General features: G+C 37.5%; 1 protein-coding gene and 1 long non-coding RNA gene across 2 annotated transcripts in view; one reads left to right on the forward strand and one right to left on the reverse strand.

Moving 5' to 3' along the window:
* Positions 1-1739: 1739 nt before the first annotated feature.
* LOC131201109 (uncharacterized) lies at positions 1740-21141 on the forward strand. Its single transcript, XR_009155787.1, has 4 exons — positions 1740-1916; positions 5920-6042; positions 19035-19650; positions 20655-21141. It is a non-coding gene; the product is annotated as an uncharacterized LOC131201109 (long non-coding RNA).
* Positions 2888-21405, reverse strand: part of INPP5D (inositol polyphosphate-5-phosphatase D) — a 106590-nt gene continuing 88072 nt past the window's right edge. The window contains exons 21-28 of the mRNA XM_058188718.1: positions 19685-19767; positions 17540-17627; positions 14544-14693; positions 11519-11615; positions 10020-10136; positions 6532-6783; positions 5470-6034; positions 2888-4725 (exon numbers count right to left, since the gene is read on the reverse strand). Of these exons, the coding sequence (XP_058044701.1) occupies positions 4723-4725; positions 5470-6034; positions 6532-6783; positions 10020-10136; positions 11519-11615; positions 14544-14693; positions 17540-17627; positions 19685-19767 (1355 nt within the window). The 3' untranslated portion in view covers positions 2888-4722. The remainder of the gene's footprint in view (positions 4726-5469; positions 6035-6531; positions 6784-10019; positions 10137-11518; positions 11616-14543; positions 14694-17539; positions 17628-19684; positions 19768-21405) is intronic.

Below are 21405 nucleotides of genomic sequence, written 5' to 3' on the forward strand. Positions count from 1 at the left end.
AATATCCCTCACTATTTGCTATACCAAGCATTCAAAATTGCTTCACAAAGTGTATTAGCATAAAACAAATGCCTCTCTTCAAAAGGACTACCTCCATTGCAGAGATGCCGTAAGATGTGGTCAAAAAAGTAACGACAGTGTTTAAGGCAGAGTGAGAGAAGCTCTGTATTTTATGTTGTTTGTTTGCACCATTGCGGCTGCCATCTTGAGGTTCGATTACAACCTGTGAACATCTCTGAAAATTTGTGTGTAGCTGGTTTGAAGGCTGTCCCCAATTACTGTTTCATGTGCATGCCCAAGAAAGGAACAAGCTGGCAAGTGCAATGCATAGTTTGCCCGGTGTACCCACGTAAACCAGTTGGCACAGTTTTCAATTACTAATGCAAGTCATACAAAAGGCACAGCTGATTTAAGATCCCAAAGAGAAATACTTCATTTGCATTAATGCATCCTGAGAAGTATTTCTTCAGAATGCTTTGCATTACCCAACTATTAGCTATTAATCACTGAATTTCAAGATCACGTGGAGAGCCACAGAATTCATTCCTTCAAGAAAAGCTACCTTTGCATCAAACATTATCATGAACAAGTTGGAGTGGGCTGTGTAGTATACATAATCAGCATTCTTACTGTATAATTTCTACTTTTCCACAATTAAGTATGGTGGGTGTTTATCCCTGAATGCAGTGCTGTATGGGAAGCTATCGTTTTCACCTATATTCAAAATCCCTTCTACGTTTCTAAATCTGCACCACAGAGCTGTCTACAAGAAACCTTAGTAGGTAAGTCTGGATGGAACTTTTATTTTAAGAAAGAGGTATATTCAGTTCTACAACTCACCCTCGTATTCCAGTTGCTTAGAATTCATAGTAAAACCATGACTGTAAAATCATATTGATCTTCAACAAAGATGGTGATACTCTGTTAATATGATTTTAAATCTATTGATGTTCTAGTTAAATCTTAGAATCTCATTCTGTAGGGCTAAAGGGAATGGCAAGATAGGCTGCACAGTTAGAACTGGGGTAGTGGTAGAGCGAAGCAACCACGCTTTTAAAATATTGTATTCTGTGTGTTACGAATTGTAGCTAAAATGCGTTCATGACAGCTGGATCTCCATGGAAATTTAACACACTAAAAGAACATGGCTATTTTTAGACCTGAGAAGTTGGGAAATCTATCTGTGGGAAACAAGCTGCTTTTCAGTCCTCACAGTAACTCAATGGGAAGTGGCTAGGATAAATTAATTAGGTGACAAAAGTAATATATCTGATTCTCAGAAAGAATTTGCTCTCAGATAATCTTTCTAAATCAAGAATTGCAATGGTCCTTACATTCTCTGTCCTGGTATACAATTTCAGTATATTCTGATCCATGATTCAGATAAATGAAATTATGTAAAACAAAACACAATATTATTATTAATATGTAATGCGCATAGGGAGTTATAAAACTCAGCTGACAATTAGATCAATCCATTTCTAAAACATCAGTAATATTTTAGTAGGACTTTCCCTTCATAGATATGGTTTTGCAGATACAGAACCTCAGCCTGAAGATAACAGCAGCCCAAGTTGAATCAGAGTTCTATCTAAAATCAACCAATTTTCCCATAATTGTCAGGTCATATTTAGATTGCCTTCCAAGTCACTGGTGTCACTCTCTGAGGGGACAGGGCCATTTGATTGGACTCCTTCAAGTAACCAATGGATTTTCAAGGGATCTGGGGGTGGCTCAGCTGAAGCTTTAGTCACTGCTAGGAATAGATGGCTGGATGGAACCTTGGACTGCATGCAGCCTTTGTGCCAATCCTGGGGCATCTCTTGGTTACTGAGGAGCTTTGGGCAATGAAGCACAGGAACAGATGTCTGGAGCGCCACAGGAGTAAGACGTGGGGCAAAGCTGATCAAAGCCAGGTAAGAGCATTGGTACTCCATTATCCTGCCATCTGCACTTTTTATTTCTTTTTACTCCCCTTGAAGCTATGGCTCATTAAGTACAGTATTTATAAATATTGAATCCCAAACCATAATTATAATGAAAAAGGATGAAATAATACCTAAAAGCAACAAATATTATGTGCAGTAAAACACCGATAAATATAAAATATAGTAAAACGTTGTTTGGATTGTTTCGACATTCTATTGTTTGGGATGAAGTCCATTATTTCCTGAAATCCTGATTTTTGTCTTGTTATTTCCAATATTTACTGGATCAAAGTCCATAAAATTGAGAGTTTGTAAAATCAGGTATTGCTCTAAACCCAAGCTGCTTTGTTTCAGTAAACTTTTTGCATGAAGGAATCTTAAAAATTCCTGAGTGCCAGCACTGCTACTTACTCTGTCAATGGGATGTTAAAAAAATCTGCACAGCCTTTTGCCCATTTACTCTTCTTTAATTCTGTTCTGGGCTAATATGAGAAAATAAATAGACCCTATTACAACAGCCTGCTGCATTTGCTACCTTCCACCACAATTAAGTTTCACCAGGCACTTTGTTTATAGCTCCATTCAGCTTCAGCAGCATAAAATGTCTCCTTCAAATTTCTTTGAGTCATGGAAACATGACAGACAACGGAAGGCAAATGGAACTTAGTTCATATAAATCTATTGAACAGTAGCAATCAGAGATGAGGATGTCAACACGTTGTTTAATAACCTTAAACAATTTGCAGTGGCCAATCAGAATAACTTGCTTCTTTTGGATAAGAATGACTGCTTTTCTAAAATTAGCAATGACCACAGAAAATCAAAGATACTATTCACTGCACAATTTTATTGCAAAGCTTTTTACCTAAAGTCTCAGATGGATACAAAGTAAAAAGCAATAATCATTGTGGCCAATAAGATAGTACAATTTTAGAAATAATTTTAATTACGTTGATGCAGTTTAAAATATATACAAAGCAAATTAAGAGGAAGACATTAATGTACACAAATCCAACAAATTAGTTATTAAGTTATAATACTAAAAGAAAAGAAAAAGAAACAAGTTAACATACTAATTTAATATAAATCACCTAAATAGATGACATATTCATTTAATAACAATATATCAAATTACACATAAAAATGTGTCTACGTTTGCAAAATATTATGAAATGTGTAACATGGAAAAATATTGTGTCTTAATTAGTATGTAAAAATAATCTTTAAAAATGTGATACATTTCTTGAATCCAGTCTGTGATATCCAGATAATAGGACTTTTCTTGTCCCTCTGTATAAATCTCCAGGCACACTCACATTTGATATAATCAATGTTCCTCAAAAGTGGTCAGGTTTCATGAGTTTTAAATATAATTCACAATAATACTGAATCTTTAACTTCAAATTATTTTAAACTTGGAAATATTTACTCATCCATCTACCAATACATATTATTACTCATAAAAGAAACCAGAACTTGTCACAGCCAACAGAGATACAGTCCATTCTTTTGTTACATTCTTGACTAGACTAATATACTTGGATAAACTCTTAGGTGAATTAATTTTAACCTCAAGTTTAAGACTTGCATGCACTGATATTCCATGACCTGATATTCCAGTACTTTTTCCCATAAGTCAGAAATATTAGTAATTTCTACTTCAGAGATGTTTCAAAACCTCTGATATATTTCCAGTTTAATTTAAAAAGATTCCACAAAAATGATGGCATTTCAGCCTCCTTTGAAGAGGTTAAGGCATATCATCCTGAATAATTACAACATGCTGAAATTGACAAGATTGCCACTGTTGTGCACTAGACAAAAGTAATTCTATGTGTAGTTATTGAAATTCCTTAAAATAAACATTGCCAAGTTGTTAATTTAGAAACTATTCCAGATTCTATCACATTTTCCACCAGAATGGAAACTTATTTTAAAAGAAGAATAGATTATTCATTAGACTCACCATCAAAATCTAATTGTAATTAAGCCCAAATATGTCTAGCTGCTTATAAACCAGGATAAGAGAGATTGTTTTTATTATATTTTGACTCAAGTAATTGCCAATGTGATATTACAACTAAGTCAATATGAATTGAATATGTATACTATATAAAGCAAACTACAAGACACACACACACAGATTAAATCTTTCTGGAAAGTTTCAGTTACTCAAGTGTACTGCTCTTTATTCACATTATAAATAAAAAATAAGGAATTATCTGGAAATTAAGACAATTATTGATAATTTATGGTCCCAAGGAAATTTTATAGTTGCTGAAAATTCATACTCACTGTGTTTTCTTAAAGAACCAAGTTAGCACTTTGTGCATGGTCAGAAATTATACACTTTTGGTTTTTATTCCCCCTAAATAAACCACCAAGTAAAAATATTTAGGAAACTTGGCCATTATCTAAAATATATATTTTGTCTTAATCTGCAACATACCATAGTAATCAGAATAATACTTTTACATGTATCCAACTGATATAATTTCCAATTCCCATAATTATTCACAACTTTCTTGCCCTTGAAGGAATTGAAAAAAAATTAAGCTTTATAGCACTCATTCATCTCAGTCTTTTAAAATCAATTTTGGTCTTAATTAATTTTACCTTATGTTTCATAATGTGAACTATCACAAGAGAGAGATGCAGAAAGATTTATTCTTGTTTAAAAATTCAACTACATGGTTTGTGTACCAAGTCAAAGGATATTAAGAGTATTTCTGAGAAATGTTCATGCTACTTTTTTTCAGGATTCGTCTGGGTTTTTCATCAGTGATAGTTTCTTTCACTAAAAAGACAAGAATAATATCCATCCTTATGACAGAATAATCAATGAAAAGTTACATTGCTCAGGAACAGGCAACACACATTTAACTTCCTTGTCTCTGTCAGTTCACAGGGAGATGCTTTTATTTCAGCCATATCACTCTCCTCAATTAACAAAGACTACTTAGTTGTCTGTACATTTGTTTAAGTGTGCAAAAAATACTTGTGGTCTACATTGCAAAAGGCAGTATTATCTCCATTAAACTTATTTAAATAGATATTTAAAGATTATGAAGTGTTGTTATAATTTAGCATATTAGTTTACAAGAGTTAATGAAATGGTTCAGATGCTGACCAGCAGAAGACTGAGTGCTATTTGCTTAGTTTACAAAAAGAAACAAAAATATCCCACAGTAAATTGTCTTACTACTGCCACTGTTTCAAATTAGCTCCTCAAAGATTTGTGCCAACTTTTTCCTTGATTGGATTCAAGCAAATTATTCTTGGAATAGTTATATGGTTCCAGATAAAGTTAAGGTACCATCTATGGCTTCCTTAATCTGCCTTCCATTTTATATAAAATATAACAACACTGAAATAGATTAGGTTACTCAGTCACCACATACATACTTGGTATGCAAAAGCTTCCATATTCAATCATTAGCATTTCCAGATTGTGCTGAGAAAAGACCTAACCCATTTCTGAAATTCTGAAGAACTGTTTCCTGTTTCAAACTGTACATGCTATATACTATGTTAAACTTACCGGCACAGCTGCTCTGCCAACAGTCCCATCCTCATTTTGGTGTTTCCTCTGAGATGGAAGTTCTGAGCTTTCTCGATAATCTCGGCCCTTGATGTGTTGCATATCAAGCACCACCTGGCTTTTAGATGGAAGAGGTGGTTTATTCGGCACTCCTTCAGACCTTGTTAATTTAATGGGATTCTTGAAAGTTGACAGAGAAGGATCTAAATTGGAACAAGGCTTCTGCTTGTTTTGAATCTTTTCTTTCCCTGTACTGTTTTCCTCAGATTGATTAGAACAGGTATAAGAACGAAATCTATGTGTGGGGACAAGGAAAGGTGGGGAGGATTGTTGTTTGCAAGGTTTGTTGCCATCGGTCTCTTGTAGCTTGGTGAAAGGAAAGTTTTGATCAGGAATGGTTGGGAGTTCTTTCCGGGAGACCTTAAACAATTCCTGTTCTCTCTTAAATAGAAGCTTGTCCTTGGATTTTGTGAAGTCATACAGAGGATTATCAATCATCTCTGGTTTTGAAAATGCTTCATCTTGCAGCAATGGTTCTATCATGCTTTTCCTCACCTCACTGTACCTGTCAAGGTTAGTAAATTAAGAGAAAAAGGAAGATTATGTAACCATTATACCAAGTTTGGAAATGTTTTGAAAAGGTTATATTAATTAATTAATTTTTCTATTAATTGTTCTATATTGTTGAAAAGGGAAGAGAGGCACATGGGTTTATCAACTCTATGTTCAAAAATAATTTGATTTGCCTTGAGTTTTATGCAACTTCAGTTGAATGGATTTGGCATGATTCCATCTTTGGCAGCAAAGTGCCTGGAGCTGGCCAAGGAAAGATTCAAAATGATGGTGAATGCATATGAAAATAAAATATTGATTAAGCAGAAAAATAGAAATACTGGAGTTCATAAAATAGCAGTGACTATAGTTGTCCTGCTACATAATCCTATTGTCTGAAGTCTAGAAATTATATGGTCTATTGAATGGTCTGCTAAAGAAAAAGCAAAATATGGGAAATCTAGGCCACCTCAATGGTCTAAATTTAGACCCAAGTAATATAAAACTTACAGTTGATCTTTTCGATTAGTTGCAAAAGGAGCAGTAACTCTTGGAGATCCAGGAGACAGAGTGGAAGGTGTAGTAGGAGATTCTAACCCCAATAGTGGAGTATTATCTTTTGGTTGTGGATCGTAATTCCAAAGGGTAGGTTGTTGATCTGGTGAAGGGATCTGCTTAAACTGGGTTGTTGCAGTGAATGGTTGAGAGGTAGCAGCCATCCGTAAGTAGCTGGCATTGTTGATCTCTGAGGGCACTGTGTTCCTGAGGAAAAAGTTAAGAGTAAGAGAAATGAATAATTATAATAGAATGTAGCTATTCTGGAGACATTTGAAGGAGTTAAGGCAAAGTCAATTTGCGCTTCTTTTTAATGCTTTCTTTATTTGCTAGGCTTAAAATGTGTTTTACAGTCACTGCATAATTTCTCTAAGGTCATTTCTGTCAGTCTCAACACAAGAATTCTAGAATAGGATTATTGGATCCATTTGATTAAGTTCTCAGGCCCAGACAGGGGACAGAAGAGCAATGGTCACAAAAGGAGATGACCATTAGAATCTGAATTTGAATGTATCAGAATCTGAACTGAAGAGTACAGCCTTCCTGGAAGTCTCTGACATTCACCTACTGTAATATTGCCTTCAAAACAATATCACCTACTGTGATATTGTTTTGAAGGCACAGTTCTGCAATGGTTCTGCTCTATCTATCAGGGGCCTCTGTGGCTCAGACTGCTAATGCAGTCTGTTATTAACAGCAGCTGCCTGCAATTACTGCAGGTTCAAGTCCCACCAGGCCCAAGGTTGACTCAGCCTTCCATCCTTTATAAGGTAGGTAAAATGAGGACCCAGATTGTTGGGGGCAATAAGTTGACTTTGTATATAAATATACAAATAGAATGAAGACTATTGCTAACATAGTGTAAGCCGCCCTGAGTCTTCAGAGAAGGGCGGGATATAAATGTAAATTTTTAAAAAAAATCTTTGGTGGTGTTTCCAGTCAGGTGATCAAGCCATTCAGGGGTGCAATTCAGCAGGTTCTGACAGGTTCTGGAGAACCGGTAGCGGATATTTTGAGTAGTTCAGAGTACTGGCAAATACCACCTCTGGCTGGCCCCAGAGTGGGGTGGGAATGGGGATTTTGCAGTATCCTTCCCCTGCCATGCTCACCAAGCCACGCCCACAGAATCGGTAATAAAAAAAATTGAATTCCACCTCTGCCATGATTGCTCTAGTATAGGAGTCATTTGTAGGAACCCTACTGGTCATTTGTCTCTCTCATACTTTTAACATCTATATGAAACCTTTGGGAGAGATCGGTTTGGGTTCTGTAATCCAGAAGATGGAAATGATGTTTGCTCATTAACATCGAGGCTTTTCAAAATATCAGTTACTGTTACAGTAACTGTAGGAGGAGCATATCTATGATAAGGTGATCCTCCTGCACTTGCAGTTCCTGCCTAGCTTTGGCTGGTATACAAGTTGCAGTCTTAATACCTGGAAATAGCAAGTAATTTCTTACGTAGTTGGACTATTGCAACATGGTCTGCACATGCCTTTCTTTGAAGACAATATGGAAACTAGAATTGGCATAGACTGTAGAAGATAGGCTGCTAGTGGATAAAACCTGCTATTGCAAAATAACTCTATTTTGTGGGTGCGCTGTTTACTAGTGGACCACCAGTCTCAATTTAAAGTAGTGGTTATTGGCTATAAAGCTACATATGAAGTGGGGCTAAATTACATCAGAGACTCAGAGACTTCCCAACCTGAGTCTGCACATCCTGTGCAGACACTATGAAAAACAATCTGCTTAGGGTGTTACCTCTGTAGAAGGGCTTTGAACCAGAAAATAGGCCCGCGTTTGGGCTCCATCATTTTTAGCATCCAGGAAGACATTGAATACCTTATCTTCTGAAGGGACATTTAGAATTTAGCTGAGATTCATTAGGCAATCTTTTTGTTATTGTTTTATGATGGTTTTAATGGAATGTTAAATGAGATAGATCAGGAGTGTCAAAGTGGCGGCCCATGGGTCGGATGTGTTACATGCAGCCATGTCCAGCCCAGCTCCGTGAAGGGAAAAAAATGTTGCAAAATGTCACGTGACAGCAATGTGATGCCACGAGTCTGACACTCATGAGATAGATGATAGATGGACAGGTGGATGGGCAGGCGGGTAGACAGGCAGGCAGGCACCACCTATAATTGTTGGTGATGTTGTTGTTATGATAAGGAACATTATTTGTTCAATGTAGACTGAAATATCATTTTCACCGGTGACCAACTTAAAGGAGATGGAAAAACAACAGTTTCTAGTTAAAGAAGGAGCATTGCTCCAAGTGGAACACTCTTTTTGATTTAAATTACTTCAAATCTTATGAAAGTGAGAAATAATGAAGAGACATTGTCAATAGCTTCTCACTTTTTTTAACTTTATGGTGCTTTTCTGGCCAGTTGTACTATATTTTGCCCACAGATCAGGAGTGGGTTCTACTTACCTTTACTACTGGTTCGCAATGGGAACGCACTTCTGCTCATGAGCAGATCATCCATTATGATCTCTGGGCGGGTGGGTGGAGCCTCTCGCCGTTTTTACTACCAGTTCACAAGAACCGGACAGAACATGGAGCAACCCACCACTGCCCCAGATGTTTATTGGGATATACATTAGGGATATACACTTTTTCCTGTCCGAAAATCTGTACCTGCTATTTGTACCTGATGACATTCTGGGGACTGTACTACAAAATGAACTGGCTGATGACTTCATTTCATGTACATCTACTTTTAATTAACATAAATAGTGTAAATATTTCCAGTCATGTTTTTCTTATTTCATTTTCTGTCCCATTGAAAGTTATCTCCACTATGTATTGATTATTATATATGAAGCTGCACCTAAGGCTTTTGGAAGCCATAAACGGTCTTGGGCCTCAGGTTGTACAGGTAGTCCTCGACTCACAATCATTAGTTTAGTGACCATATAAAGTTACAACAGCACTGAAAAGAAGTGACTTATGACTGTCACACTTAACAACCATTGCAGCGCCCCATGGTTATGTGATCAAATTTTGGCAACTTGCATGTGTTTTTGCGATCTTCTGACAAGCAAAGTCAATGGGGAAGCCTGATTCACTTAACAAACAGGTTATTAATTTAACAGCAGTGATCTACTTAAGAACTGGGGCAAGAAAGGTTGTAAAATGGATCAAAACTAACTTAACAACTTTCTTGCTTAGCAATGGAAATTTGAGCAATGGGCTCAATTGTGGTCATAAATCAGGACTACCTGTATACAATTTCTTCACTTGAAGAGAAAAAATAAATTCATATTATAAATTTGAACTTTTGCTGACAGTTCAGCCATAAAGTGGATATAATGAAAAGTAGGAGTAAGTTCATGTGTTATTTAAGTATTATGCTATCTGCTGATCTAGTTAATTGTAGTGTAAAGTGTAAATATACAATGAGGCTTCCTCAGAGGTGCTGTTCTGTGCTTACCGTCCAATATCATCTCTGCAAGGCTCATCAAGAGTTACTGCATTTCCACGAAACCGAGCAATGGCGGCTGCTTCTTTGGCTACCAAATGAGTGGATTTCCTGCTGGAAATAGTAACCCTTTCAGGGAAAATACAGGTTAGAGAATTTTGAAATTTTCTGAAAGAGAATATTTTCATAGCACATTTTTTAAACATCAGTGAACAATGAAACAATTAGGTGTCTTAAAACCTTGACAACTTACAAGAATGGCCTCAAATATGTCTAAATATATGTTCAGTCTTTATGTATTAGTACAGTACATATTTGTTATATTAATAGCTTGCATTTCCTCCAGGAGCTCAAAGCAAAATTACCCATTTAACTTCCTAGATGGGGGTGAATCTGAACATGGACATCAGTCCAGCCTTTTGCAACATTTTAAACCATCATTCAAATACTATTCTTGAAAACTGAATTGAGTGGCACTAAATAAACACAGAAAAGATTTAGAAAGAGAATGGGATACTCTTTGGGAATTAAAAAAATACTCTTGTTTAAAATGACAGAGAATTCTGTTAAAACTCATAGCTAATGCTATGACTATAAACTATATTTACAAAGAAAGCAACCCCATATGTTTGAAAGAATCTGACAGATTCTCTCATTTCTGGTGAGAACATAAAGTAAATAGATGGCTGTAGTACTATGTCTTTAAGGAATACTTCATGATTACAGAACAAAAAATTACGTTGTCTTATAATTAGTGTTAAATGAGGTGAGAATGAAAACATATTATGTAAAGAAATACTACTATTCTTGTTGACAGCTGTGAGACAAACAACTGCTAAAAACTGGGAAGATGAACATTGAAATTGCTGAATTGAGGTCACAGAGATGTGGGATATAGCAGTTACAAAAACACTATGATTAAAGATGATTAATGTTCTGGGATCAACATGAAAAAATTAGTGTTGTACTATCTATATCAACAATCAAAATGGCATATTATTGGTATGCCGTGTGTATCACATTAAAACATACTAAAAATATTTTGGGTATAATATTTTTCCAAATATTAGTATCTCAGTCTTTCTCCAATCATAACCTTGGGTTTCCTTAGAAAAAATATTTGTCATTTGTCATTATATTTTTATTATCTGCCAGGTAAGATCTATGGAACCAACTTTCTTAGTTCTTTATTTCCCTATATTGCACTGTATTGCACTATATCGTCTATAGTATATCACATTACATACATCAATAGTATAATATAGGCAAGTAAAGAACTAGGAAAGTTGGTTCCATGGATTTTTACCTGACAGATAATAAAAATATAATGAAGAATGTCAAATATTTTTTCTAAGGAAACCCAAGGTTATCACTGGAGAAAGAGTGAGATACTAATATTTGGAAAAATATTAGACTGTAGTGGTTTGTAATGCAGTTGCATTCTATAGGGCAGTATAGATGTAGTGTATCAATCATGTTTGCATATAGACAATTAGTTGTCTTCAACCTACTTGTTGATTTGTTCCCATTCTTTGGCATGGTCTATACAGCTCAAGCCTCTGATTGATTTTTGTCCAGCAGTTTCATCTCGTTCAATTTTCACAAAATCTGAAGGCAAATAGATTCAAATGAAATATCAGTGCTTCTTTATACCTTTATAATGCTATAATCATTACTAAATAACCTAAAGTATTCATGAAGTATACATTTAACTTAAGATCTAAATGACCATTGTGGCTGACCTGTACAGTGAAAATAAGAAAAGTACATCTGGGATACTATCGATCAAATAAAACTACTACACTGTGAGAAAGCCCAACTGCTGCCTGAGAGAATGGTAAGCAGGAGAGCAATTTAAAATCAGATGCTAAACACTGCCAACTGTGCAACTTCTCATTCACCTCAGATGGAGTATGAGTATCTCACAGGCCATTCCATATTTGGGTAAGCAACATTATGCATGGTGAGGAAAAAGAATAAGTAGTGAGCAAATGAAATTAAAAGCAGGAGAATGGAAATCTAACTAACTTTTGCTTATACCAATTTCAATCACTATGCTTTTTAAATCTTTTCTATCTTTGCAAACCATACTTGCTTCTACCACATCTGTATACTAATTCATGTATTGCTTTTTTGTTCTTTAAACTTTTACCTCTTTTTTCTGAGGATCTCATCAACTCCATTCAAGATCTTTCTTCATCCTTCTTTGCTCTTGATCCATTTACTTTTTTTCACTAATATTAGTTTCATTCTTCTTACATGGCAAAACCACCTCATTTCTTTCATATTGGCTATTTCACTTTTATATTCACATTCATCATCTATTCATATTTTTATCTCCTCTTGTTTTACCACACACACACATTCAATTGATATATTTTGGCTGCATTCAATATACTTGTATGTTTCTTTGTAGCATATCTAACATCTATGTCACAATGTTGAAAGAAACATGGATTTTTTTTACGACCCTATAATGTCTTAATGCGAAATAGAGTTGGGGCAACTGAATGGAGTTCAGTGTTTATTGGCTGGATGTTCTTCCTGACCCCTACATGGAGTTTGAAGCAGATATTTTCTCATTGTGTCCTGAGAAAGAAATATCTGCTGATATGACTAGACTGAGCACAACCAAGCCCCCACCAACACAGGACACACCCCCAGCCAATCAGAGCACAGAAAAACCCCCATCCAATCAGAGCACAGCCAAGCTCCCACCCAATCAGTTCAAACCCCCACTAGCAGTTAAAAGGAAGAAACAGCTGCGATCACACATTGCTCAGAAGCTGAAGCCTGAAGATGACGAATGAGACTGTCGAGCGTCCAAGACACTTCCAATTTTACACGGAGAAAACCCAACAACCAAAGACCTCTCTCTCTCTCTCTCTCTCTCTCTCTATATATATATATATATATATATCTATATATATATATATATATATATGTCTTTGGTTATTCGGGTTTTCTCCCGCGTAAAATTGGAAGTGTCTTGGCGACGTTTCGACGAAGTCTCATTCGTCATCTTCAGGCTTCAGCTTCGTGCTTCTGGCATATATATATATATGCCAGCAAATGTTCAGTCTTACATATTGGAAAAAAGAACCTAAACACTAAGTACAAGCTTGATGGACATTACCTTACAAATGACCCCCATCCTGTTAAAGACCTTGGAATTTTCATACCAAATGATCTAAGTGCCAAAGCCCACTGCAACTACATCACAAAAAAAGCTTTAAGAGTTTTAAACCTAATCTTGCATAGCTTCTTCTCCAAAAACACTACACTACTAACCAGAGCATATAAAACATTTGCTAGACCAATTCTTGAATACAGCTCGACTGTCTGGAACCCATACCACATTTCTGACATCAATACAATTGAATGTGTCCAGAAATTTTTTACAAGAAGAGTTCTCCACTTCTCTGAATACAGCAAAATACCTTATGCCACCAGACTTGAAATCCTGGATTTAGAAAATTTAGAACTACGCCATCTTCGGCATGACTTGAGTTTAACTCATAGAATCATCTATTACAATGTCCTTCCTGTCAAAGACTACTTCAGCTTCAATTGCAATAATACACGAGAACACAATAGATTTAAGGTTAATGTTAACCGCTCCAATCTTGATTGCAGAAAATATGACTTCAGTAACAGAGTTGTTAATGCTTGGAATAAACTACCTGACTCTGTGGTCTCTTCCCAAAATCCCCAAAGCTTCAACCAAAAATTGTCTACTATTGACCTCACCCCATTCCTAAGAGGTCTGTAAGGGGTGTGCATAAGAACACAAGCGTGCCTACCATTCCTGTCCTATTGTTTCTTTTTGTTATATCCAATTACTATATCCAACCCACCATTGATTACATATCTATATTGCAGATAGTAAGGCAGAGAGCTCCCTTTCTCTCATTTGTTCGGAAGTAGGAAAGCTAAAACTAGATCCTGTACATTTCTATGTATCCAAGATCATTGTTTTGATAATGAGAAATGTTTTTATTGCTAAAATGCTTGTTTTCATGGCATGATCTTTTCAATCATTCTAATTCCTTCCTTTCCCATATTTGTTATTTTTCAGTCTTTAATGAATGAGTATACAACTCAGATGTCACCACTCTGACAAGCTTCATCCATACTTAAGCTCTATACAGATTATTTCTAAGGAGGTGAATAACCCATTTCCTTCCACCAGTTTGCTGAACATCTTTTCCTTGACCCATATTACATACTAACAATCTTTCACAAACATTTATGGGCCTTTCCCCATAAATTTCAGGTGACAACTTAGTTTTCTGGTGCAGCCAAGTTCATATATTGAACTAGGCATATGTGTTAAACAAGCCTAGGTCAGTTATCCAGCACCATAGAGGGAGTCTAGAATGGAACAACACTAGTTTATAAAACAAGTCTTATAACCCACTCGCTTACATAACCATTTTTGGCTGGTTTTAGCTACTAGAAAAACAAAAACAGCTCTTTCAGACTCAATTGCCTTTCATGGCCAAAAAGTTTGACTGGATTGGAGTACTGGCTTACCATATAATTTTTCTCTCTGTTTCCCTTGGGATGTCTGTAGCTTGAATTGACCTTGGAAGATCCCTGTCTTTTCTCCATGGTGTGTCAACACAGTTTGAATAGGGACTTGGGATTCTGCAGCTCCACTTCGAAGGGCGATGCAGCCTTCACCTAGAGAACAGTAAGGGACTTAATTTCTATCAGATAGCAAGGGACATTTTTTCCCCTCACACATAACTAATCAATTATTAGTTATAAGCGCTGGAAAAGACGCCTAGAGAGTATCTGGAGGGCCAGCCGCTCCGAATCTGACCGGACACTAGTTAGGTCTCAAATTCAGACCTATTTAGTGGCGATGAGGCTGGCAAAACGGGAATATTTTTCCAACCTCATTGCATCAGCAGATAACCGCCCAGCCGCCCTGTTTAGGGTGACCCGCTCGCTCCTCCATCAGGGAGCGGTAGAGGATCCCTTAAAGGGTCGAGCTGAGGAATTTGGACAATATCTGTTTGATAAAATCGCTCAAATTCGGGAAGGGTTGGACACAGACTGGGTGGATCCGGACGGGGTGGGGGAGGCAGGTCTTGATGTTATTATCTGGGATGAGTTTGATCCTGTGGCTCCTGAGGACATGGACAGGTTAATGGGGAGATTGAATGCGACCACATGTTTATTGGACCCGTGTCCCTCCTGGTTGGTACTGGCCACCCGGGAGGTGACATGAGGCTGGCTCCAGAAAATTGTGAACGCTTCTTTGATGGAGGGTGTTTTCCCTGCCGCCTTGAAAGAGGCGGTGGTGAGGCCCCTCCTCAAGAAGCCTTCCCTTGACCTAGCTAGTTTAGCAAATTATCGTCCGGTCTCCAACCTTCGCTTTGTGGCAAAGGTTGTCGAGAGTGTGGTTGCACGACAGTTGCCCCAGTACCTGGATGAAACTGTCTATCTTGATCCATTCCAGTCTGGTTTCCAGCCTGGTCACAGCACGGAAACAGCCTTGGTCGCGCTGGTTGATGATCTCTTGAGGGCTCGGGACAGAGGTTGTTCCTCTGTCTTGGTCCTATTAGATCTCTCAGCGGCTTTTGATACCATCGATCATGGTATCCTGCTGCGCTGACTCGAGGGACTTGGAGTGAGGGGCACTGTTCATCGGTGGTTCTCCTCCTACCTCTCCGACCGGTCGCAGACGGTGTTGACGGGGGGACAGAGATCGACCCCAAGGCGCCTCTTATGTGGGGTGCCGCAGGGGTCGGTTCTCTCGCCCCTTCTGTTCAACATCTATATGAAGCCGCTGGGTGAGATCATCCGTGGTTTTGGGGTGAGTTGTCATCTATACGCTGATGATACTCAGCTCTATATTTCCACCCCTAACCACCCCAGCGAGACTGTTGAAGTGATGTCCCAGTGCCTGGGGGCCGTACGGGTCTGGATGGGGAGGAACAGACTCAGACTCAATCCCACCAAGACCGAGTGGCTGTGGATGCCGGCGGCCCGGTACAGTCAGCTAATTCCATCACTGACCATTGGGGGCGAACTATTGGCCCCCACGGAGAGGGCTCATAATCTGGGCATCCTCCTGGATGCACAGCTGTCTTTAGAAGATCATATGATAGCCGTCACCAGGGGAGCTTTTCATCAGGTTCGCCTGATATGCCGGTTACGCCCCTTTCTGGATCGGGCTTCCTTATGCACGGTCGCTCATGCCCTTGTTACATCCCGCCTGGACTACTGTAATGCTCTCTACATGGGGCTCCCCTTGAAGGGTACCCGGAGACTCCAACTGGTCCAGAATGCGACTGCGCGGGTGATAGAGGGAGCACCTTGTGGCTCCCATGTAACACCCCTCCTGCGTAGTCTGCACTGGCTCCCGGTGGTCTTCCGGGTTCACTTCAAGGTACTTGTTATCACCTTTAAAACGCTCCATGGCCTAGGGCCGGGATATTTACGGGACCGCCTACTGCCACCATTAGCCTCTCACCGACCAGTGCGCACTCACAGAGAGGCCCCCCCCCGGATACCGTCAGCTAAACAATGTCGGCTGGCGACCTCTAGGGGGAGGGCCTTCTCTGTGGGGGCCCCTACCCTCTGGAACGAGCTCCCTCTGGGGCTTCGTCAACTCCCCGATCTCAGGTCCTTCCGCCGCGAGCTGAAGACGTTACTATTTCGAAGAGCAGGACTAGCTTGAACGTAGTTTTTAAATTGGGATTTTTAAACAACGGGGTTTAACTGAGGTTTTAAATTTGTATTTAAAAGTTTTAGGGCATCAATTGAATTTAACTGTCTATTCTTTTAGCTGTTTATATGTATTATATGTTTTTCTGTTGTTTTTTGGCTGTGAACCGCCCTGAGTCCTTCGGGAGATGGGCGGTATACAAATATAATAAATAATAATAATAATAATTAGGAATATATCTGCAATCATATACATTCTTCCTTAAGATTTGGAGAGTAGACTTGCATAGAATTACACTGAATGCAAAACAATGTGCAAAGGACATACCGGTAGAAGCATATGGAGTAATGATAGTTGTGATTAATTTCCAGAGGTATTTTACTGTTAGAAGCTAGATAGATACTAGGATTAAATGTTGGTCAGAAATAGAGAGATTCCATATTGCTCCCTAAACTGCTCATCTCCCCTACTGTACTTGTCTGCTTTTTAAGACACGTTCAGAAATTCCAATCCAGACAGCTATAGATTAGCAATGGGCTAGGTTGATGAGAGAAGAGAAAAGAAGGACTAGGGGAGACATGATAGCAGTATTCCAGTATTTGAGGGGCTACCACAAGGAACATCAACTTATTTTCCAAAGAACCAGAAGGCAAGAGAAGAAACAATGGATGGAAACTAATCAAGGAGAGAAGCAACCTGGAATTACAGAGAATTTTCTAACAGGACAATTAACCAGTGGAACAACTTGCCTTCTAAAGTTGTAGGTGCTTCATCAGTGGAGGTTTTTAAGAAAATACTGGACATCCACTTGTATGAATGGGATATTAGCATATGTTTGTCTAAATCTTACCATAGGATTCATCACTGTCTGAAGACTTAATGCAAATCAAAATGTGTTGGTCTAGCAGATATTCCGGGTCTGAAATAATTGGAGTTAGCTGCAAAGAAAACTCAAGAATTCAGTAAAACTAGAGGAAAAAATATATTTATGAAATCTAATATTAGTAAACAGTACAGTATCTATTTCTATGAAGTGTCTACACTTAAACTGCTCACTTATTTGCATTGTACATAAATGAGGTAAATTCTGGATTTCAAGGAGTTTTTTCCCCTGGTCAAATATGTGCAAAATGTGTAATTTTGCTCTTGATGATTTGTCTTATTTTCTGTTATACTAAATTATACTGGCAGAAGGACATACTTGACAATGATTCTTGGATCCTATACCTGCAGGGATATATTTCTACAAATTTAGTCATTTGCACTTACTTTATATAGTTCACCTAAAATAAAAGAACTAATGAATGCTGGGAATTTAGAAGTATAGAGTATAGTGTGTTCAGTTAGTTCAATGTCACAGCTATCCTGAGGTGGAAATGGGGGTCCATCACTCAGAACATCTTGTTGAACTGAAGGAGAAGAAACTCATTAGGTTTCTTCCAAATTTTAATCTTGGAATCTGGAATGTAACACAAAGGAAATTAACTAGACTTCTTAGATTTGCTTGGCAGTGCTTAACTGGAAATCCAACATGTTCTTTCAAGCCATTTATTCACCCATGTGTTCATTTAATCTGAGGATTTGAACAAGACTCCAAAAAAGCTTTCTGCACTCTATTTTACCTCTTTCCAAACTAATGTCCTCCAGATACAGCCTCAAAGGATAGCAATTCTGGTCTAAAGTATTTAAAGAGGTTCAAACTGGGAAAACTGACTTATCTGAAACATGGACTTGTGATTGGTCTGTTATAACAGTCATCCTCTTCATGGTAGAACATGTGGCCAAAGCAGAATTGAATGGGTAAAACAATGCCCCACCATTACTAAAGGACATAAATAACCATGATATATTGTGCAAAAAGTCATGAAAAGAGCATCATGCTGAACCCAGCTCTGTAAGGGGCGTGCATAAGAACACAAACATGCCTACCATTCCTGTCCTATTGTTTCCTTTCGTTATATCCAATTAATATAGTTATTATATACTCATACTCCTATATATGCTTATATATTGTATAATTATTTCATGTTTATGCTTATATATACTGTGTGACAAAATAAATAAATAAATAAATTATTCTTCTGTGTAGCTGGTAAGCCTGCATTCAAAAAAATGAAGTGTTCTTCAGAGAAGTACTATCTGACAGTCATTATGAAAAATCATGTTCAAGTACTGAAGGGTAGATGCCTCTGCAGTAGCCAAGCATCTGGCCTCATCTTTAGCCCAAGCCAAAGATTGCCAATGTGAACTGAACAGATCTCAATCCCTATCTACAGCAGCAATTATTTGATCAGTGAATCATGCAGATTGTATTCATGGCAAAAATTGTGTCATTTTGGTGTCAGGATAAGAGGCGAAACTTGTCAGAAAAGCCAGAATGACTTTAAGATGGACTGAGAATGGGACAGCGGTGTGGGGCGAACCAGAAATCATTTTTAAAACAGCTGACCGTATGGCAGAAATAATTGTCATGGTATGGCATGGATGGCAGGTGAGAGAAATTTTTTATCGAAAGTGTCTGACTGGGTGATGTAGATAAAGCAGAAACCTTGGCCCACATCTTTTTGTACAGACACCCATAACCTAGGATGGCCCCTCATTATGATGTAAACAATTCAAGGTGCCCCAGATAATTTTTATGGAAGCAAATTACTTGCAGATTAAGACTTTAGAATTACATGACAAGTAGCAACAATTCTGTTCGATAGGTTAATAAGTTTGGTACCGTCTCATGGAAGAGAAGAAAGCATACAAAGATACACATCAGCACTCTTTCCCTATAATAAGAGAATACTGTTGTATTTTATATTGATTTTATATGTTTATGTAACCTGTATGTATTTTCTCTTTTATTGAGGACTATCTGAAGGACTATAATGAATCTGATACTGGTCTGAGATGGGAATAAAATTCACTGGTTGATCTACATAATTGATTGTATAGAATTAAATCAATTATTATGTAAGTTACATTGAAACAAAATCTATCAACCGACCTTAGGAAGGGCTTCGACAAATTTTACCACCAGTTCCCCTTCGTTTCCTTCCTCATTTTCTCCCTCTTGGCTCTTTACAAAGCCTGTAAAAGTGTTAAAAAAGAAAATTAGTTGCCAGCTGAAAAAGCAGGAGCGATATCACAGACATTTGCAAAATTTAAAAAACAAACAAACCATAATGAACAAAACTTGGCAGCGAAGGGAAACTGATAATTATTCCTGTTTCTGGACAGCAGAATGGAAAGCACTTGTGACTTTCAGTTTATAATCCTAAATGAGTGTTTACAAAGTGCATTTGCACATGAACTTATTGTTTGTCTTCTCAATATTTTATTCCGGTTAAGAAAATCATTAGGAAGCTCAGTACTTGCATGGACAAGAAGAGAAGGAAAATATGACAGGTCTTCCTACGCCACTCAAGATAGCAGAGCTGAAATTCTAATTTAAGATCCTTAACACATGGTTTCCATAGAAATATATGCAAATCTCTGTACGGCCTTTTTTGTGTGGAACGTGGTTAACAGAACTATATGACATATAAGTAATGGAAATGGGATAACACTCCACCCCACCCCATAATACAGTTTGGCCCCTTGACAAAGCACAACATAAATAACTCATTCTGGATATATATTGTTGCAAACACAAGAAGCTCAAAATTAAGAATCCAGAAATATAATCTTAAATACAAATGTATATTTATGTTTATAGCATCATTGCAAAGCAATAATTTGATCTTGTGTGTATATATTAATTCTTGATCTTGCAAAATCACAATTACTTTAGGCTGCTAATTTATAATGATATTAGGCTTCAGCCCTTTAATTTGGATTTCAAAGGTATAAAAGATACTTATAAACAGTTATCTTTGTAGCCACTGTAGAGTAAATATACCGTATGTGATATTATTTATGAACAAATATCAAATAGTAACAATTTAAAATGAATCATTTTTTTTCTCAAAACTCAGGCCAAAACACATGGCTTCTTATGTGTTCCTCTCACAACAGTTCTACAGATGTTCCAGGACATGTTAATTTGAAGATCTAATGTGGAAACTGGCGAACACAAAGGTTTGGTCAATTTATGAATAGGAAAGGGCCTTTTAGAAGGTTCACCTAATATGGAAGAAAAGTAGGCTAAAATAGGTCACAAATGCACACAAAAGCGAGAGATCTGTGACTAGAGTCAACTTTTTGCATAATATATAACTGAGGTTTGTACCTTGTCCCTGGGAGAAGTTCCACATGGACGTCTTTTGAATAGAAACTGTATAGGATTGTGTTCTCTCTCTCTCTCTCTCTCTCTCTCTCTCTCTCCCTCCCTCCCTCCCTCCCCCCCTCTCCCTCATTCTCTCTTCCTCTTCCTCTTTCTCTGTGTGTATATGCTTGTACAAACATGTATAAACATGTTCAGATGTTTATATTAAATCTTTCACTTTCATCTCTTGATCTATGTTATAAGCAAAAATGTATTATAATATCCTTTTGGATTTGGGTCTGGAAATATAAAAGTGCCTGTAAAAAATAAAACAAAACAAATAAAACAAACAAATATATTGTCCAAAACCAGTAATGAAGACCAGAGATTTTCTGCAACGAAGATTCTTGCCTTTCAAATGATAATATAAACAAGATACACTGTGGAGCTTTTAAGTAGCTTATTATTTCATACTTAATATAAATATTCGGTAAAACAGTGAATGGGATATCATCTAGAAC

Source organism: Ahaetulla prasina, chromosome 6 (assembly GCF_028640845.1).
Source record: "Ahaetulla prasina isolate Xishuangbanna chromosome 6, ASM2864084v1, whole genome shotgun sequence".
Taxonomy (NCBI): Eukaryota; Metazoa; Chordata; class Lepidosauria; order Squamata; family Colubridae; genus Ahaetulla; species Ahaetulla prasina.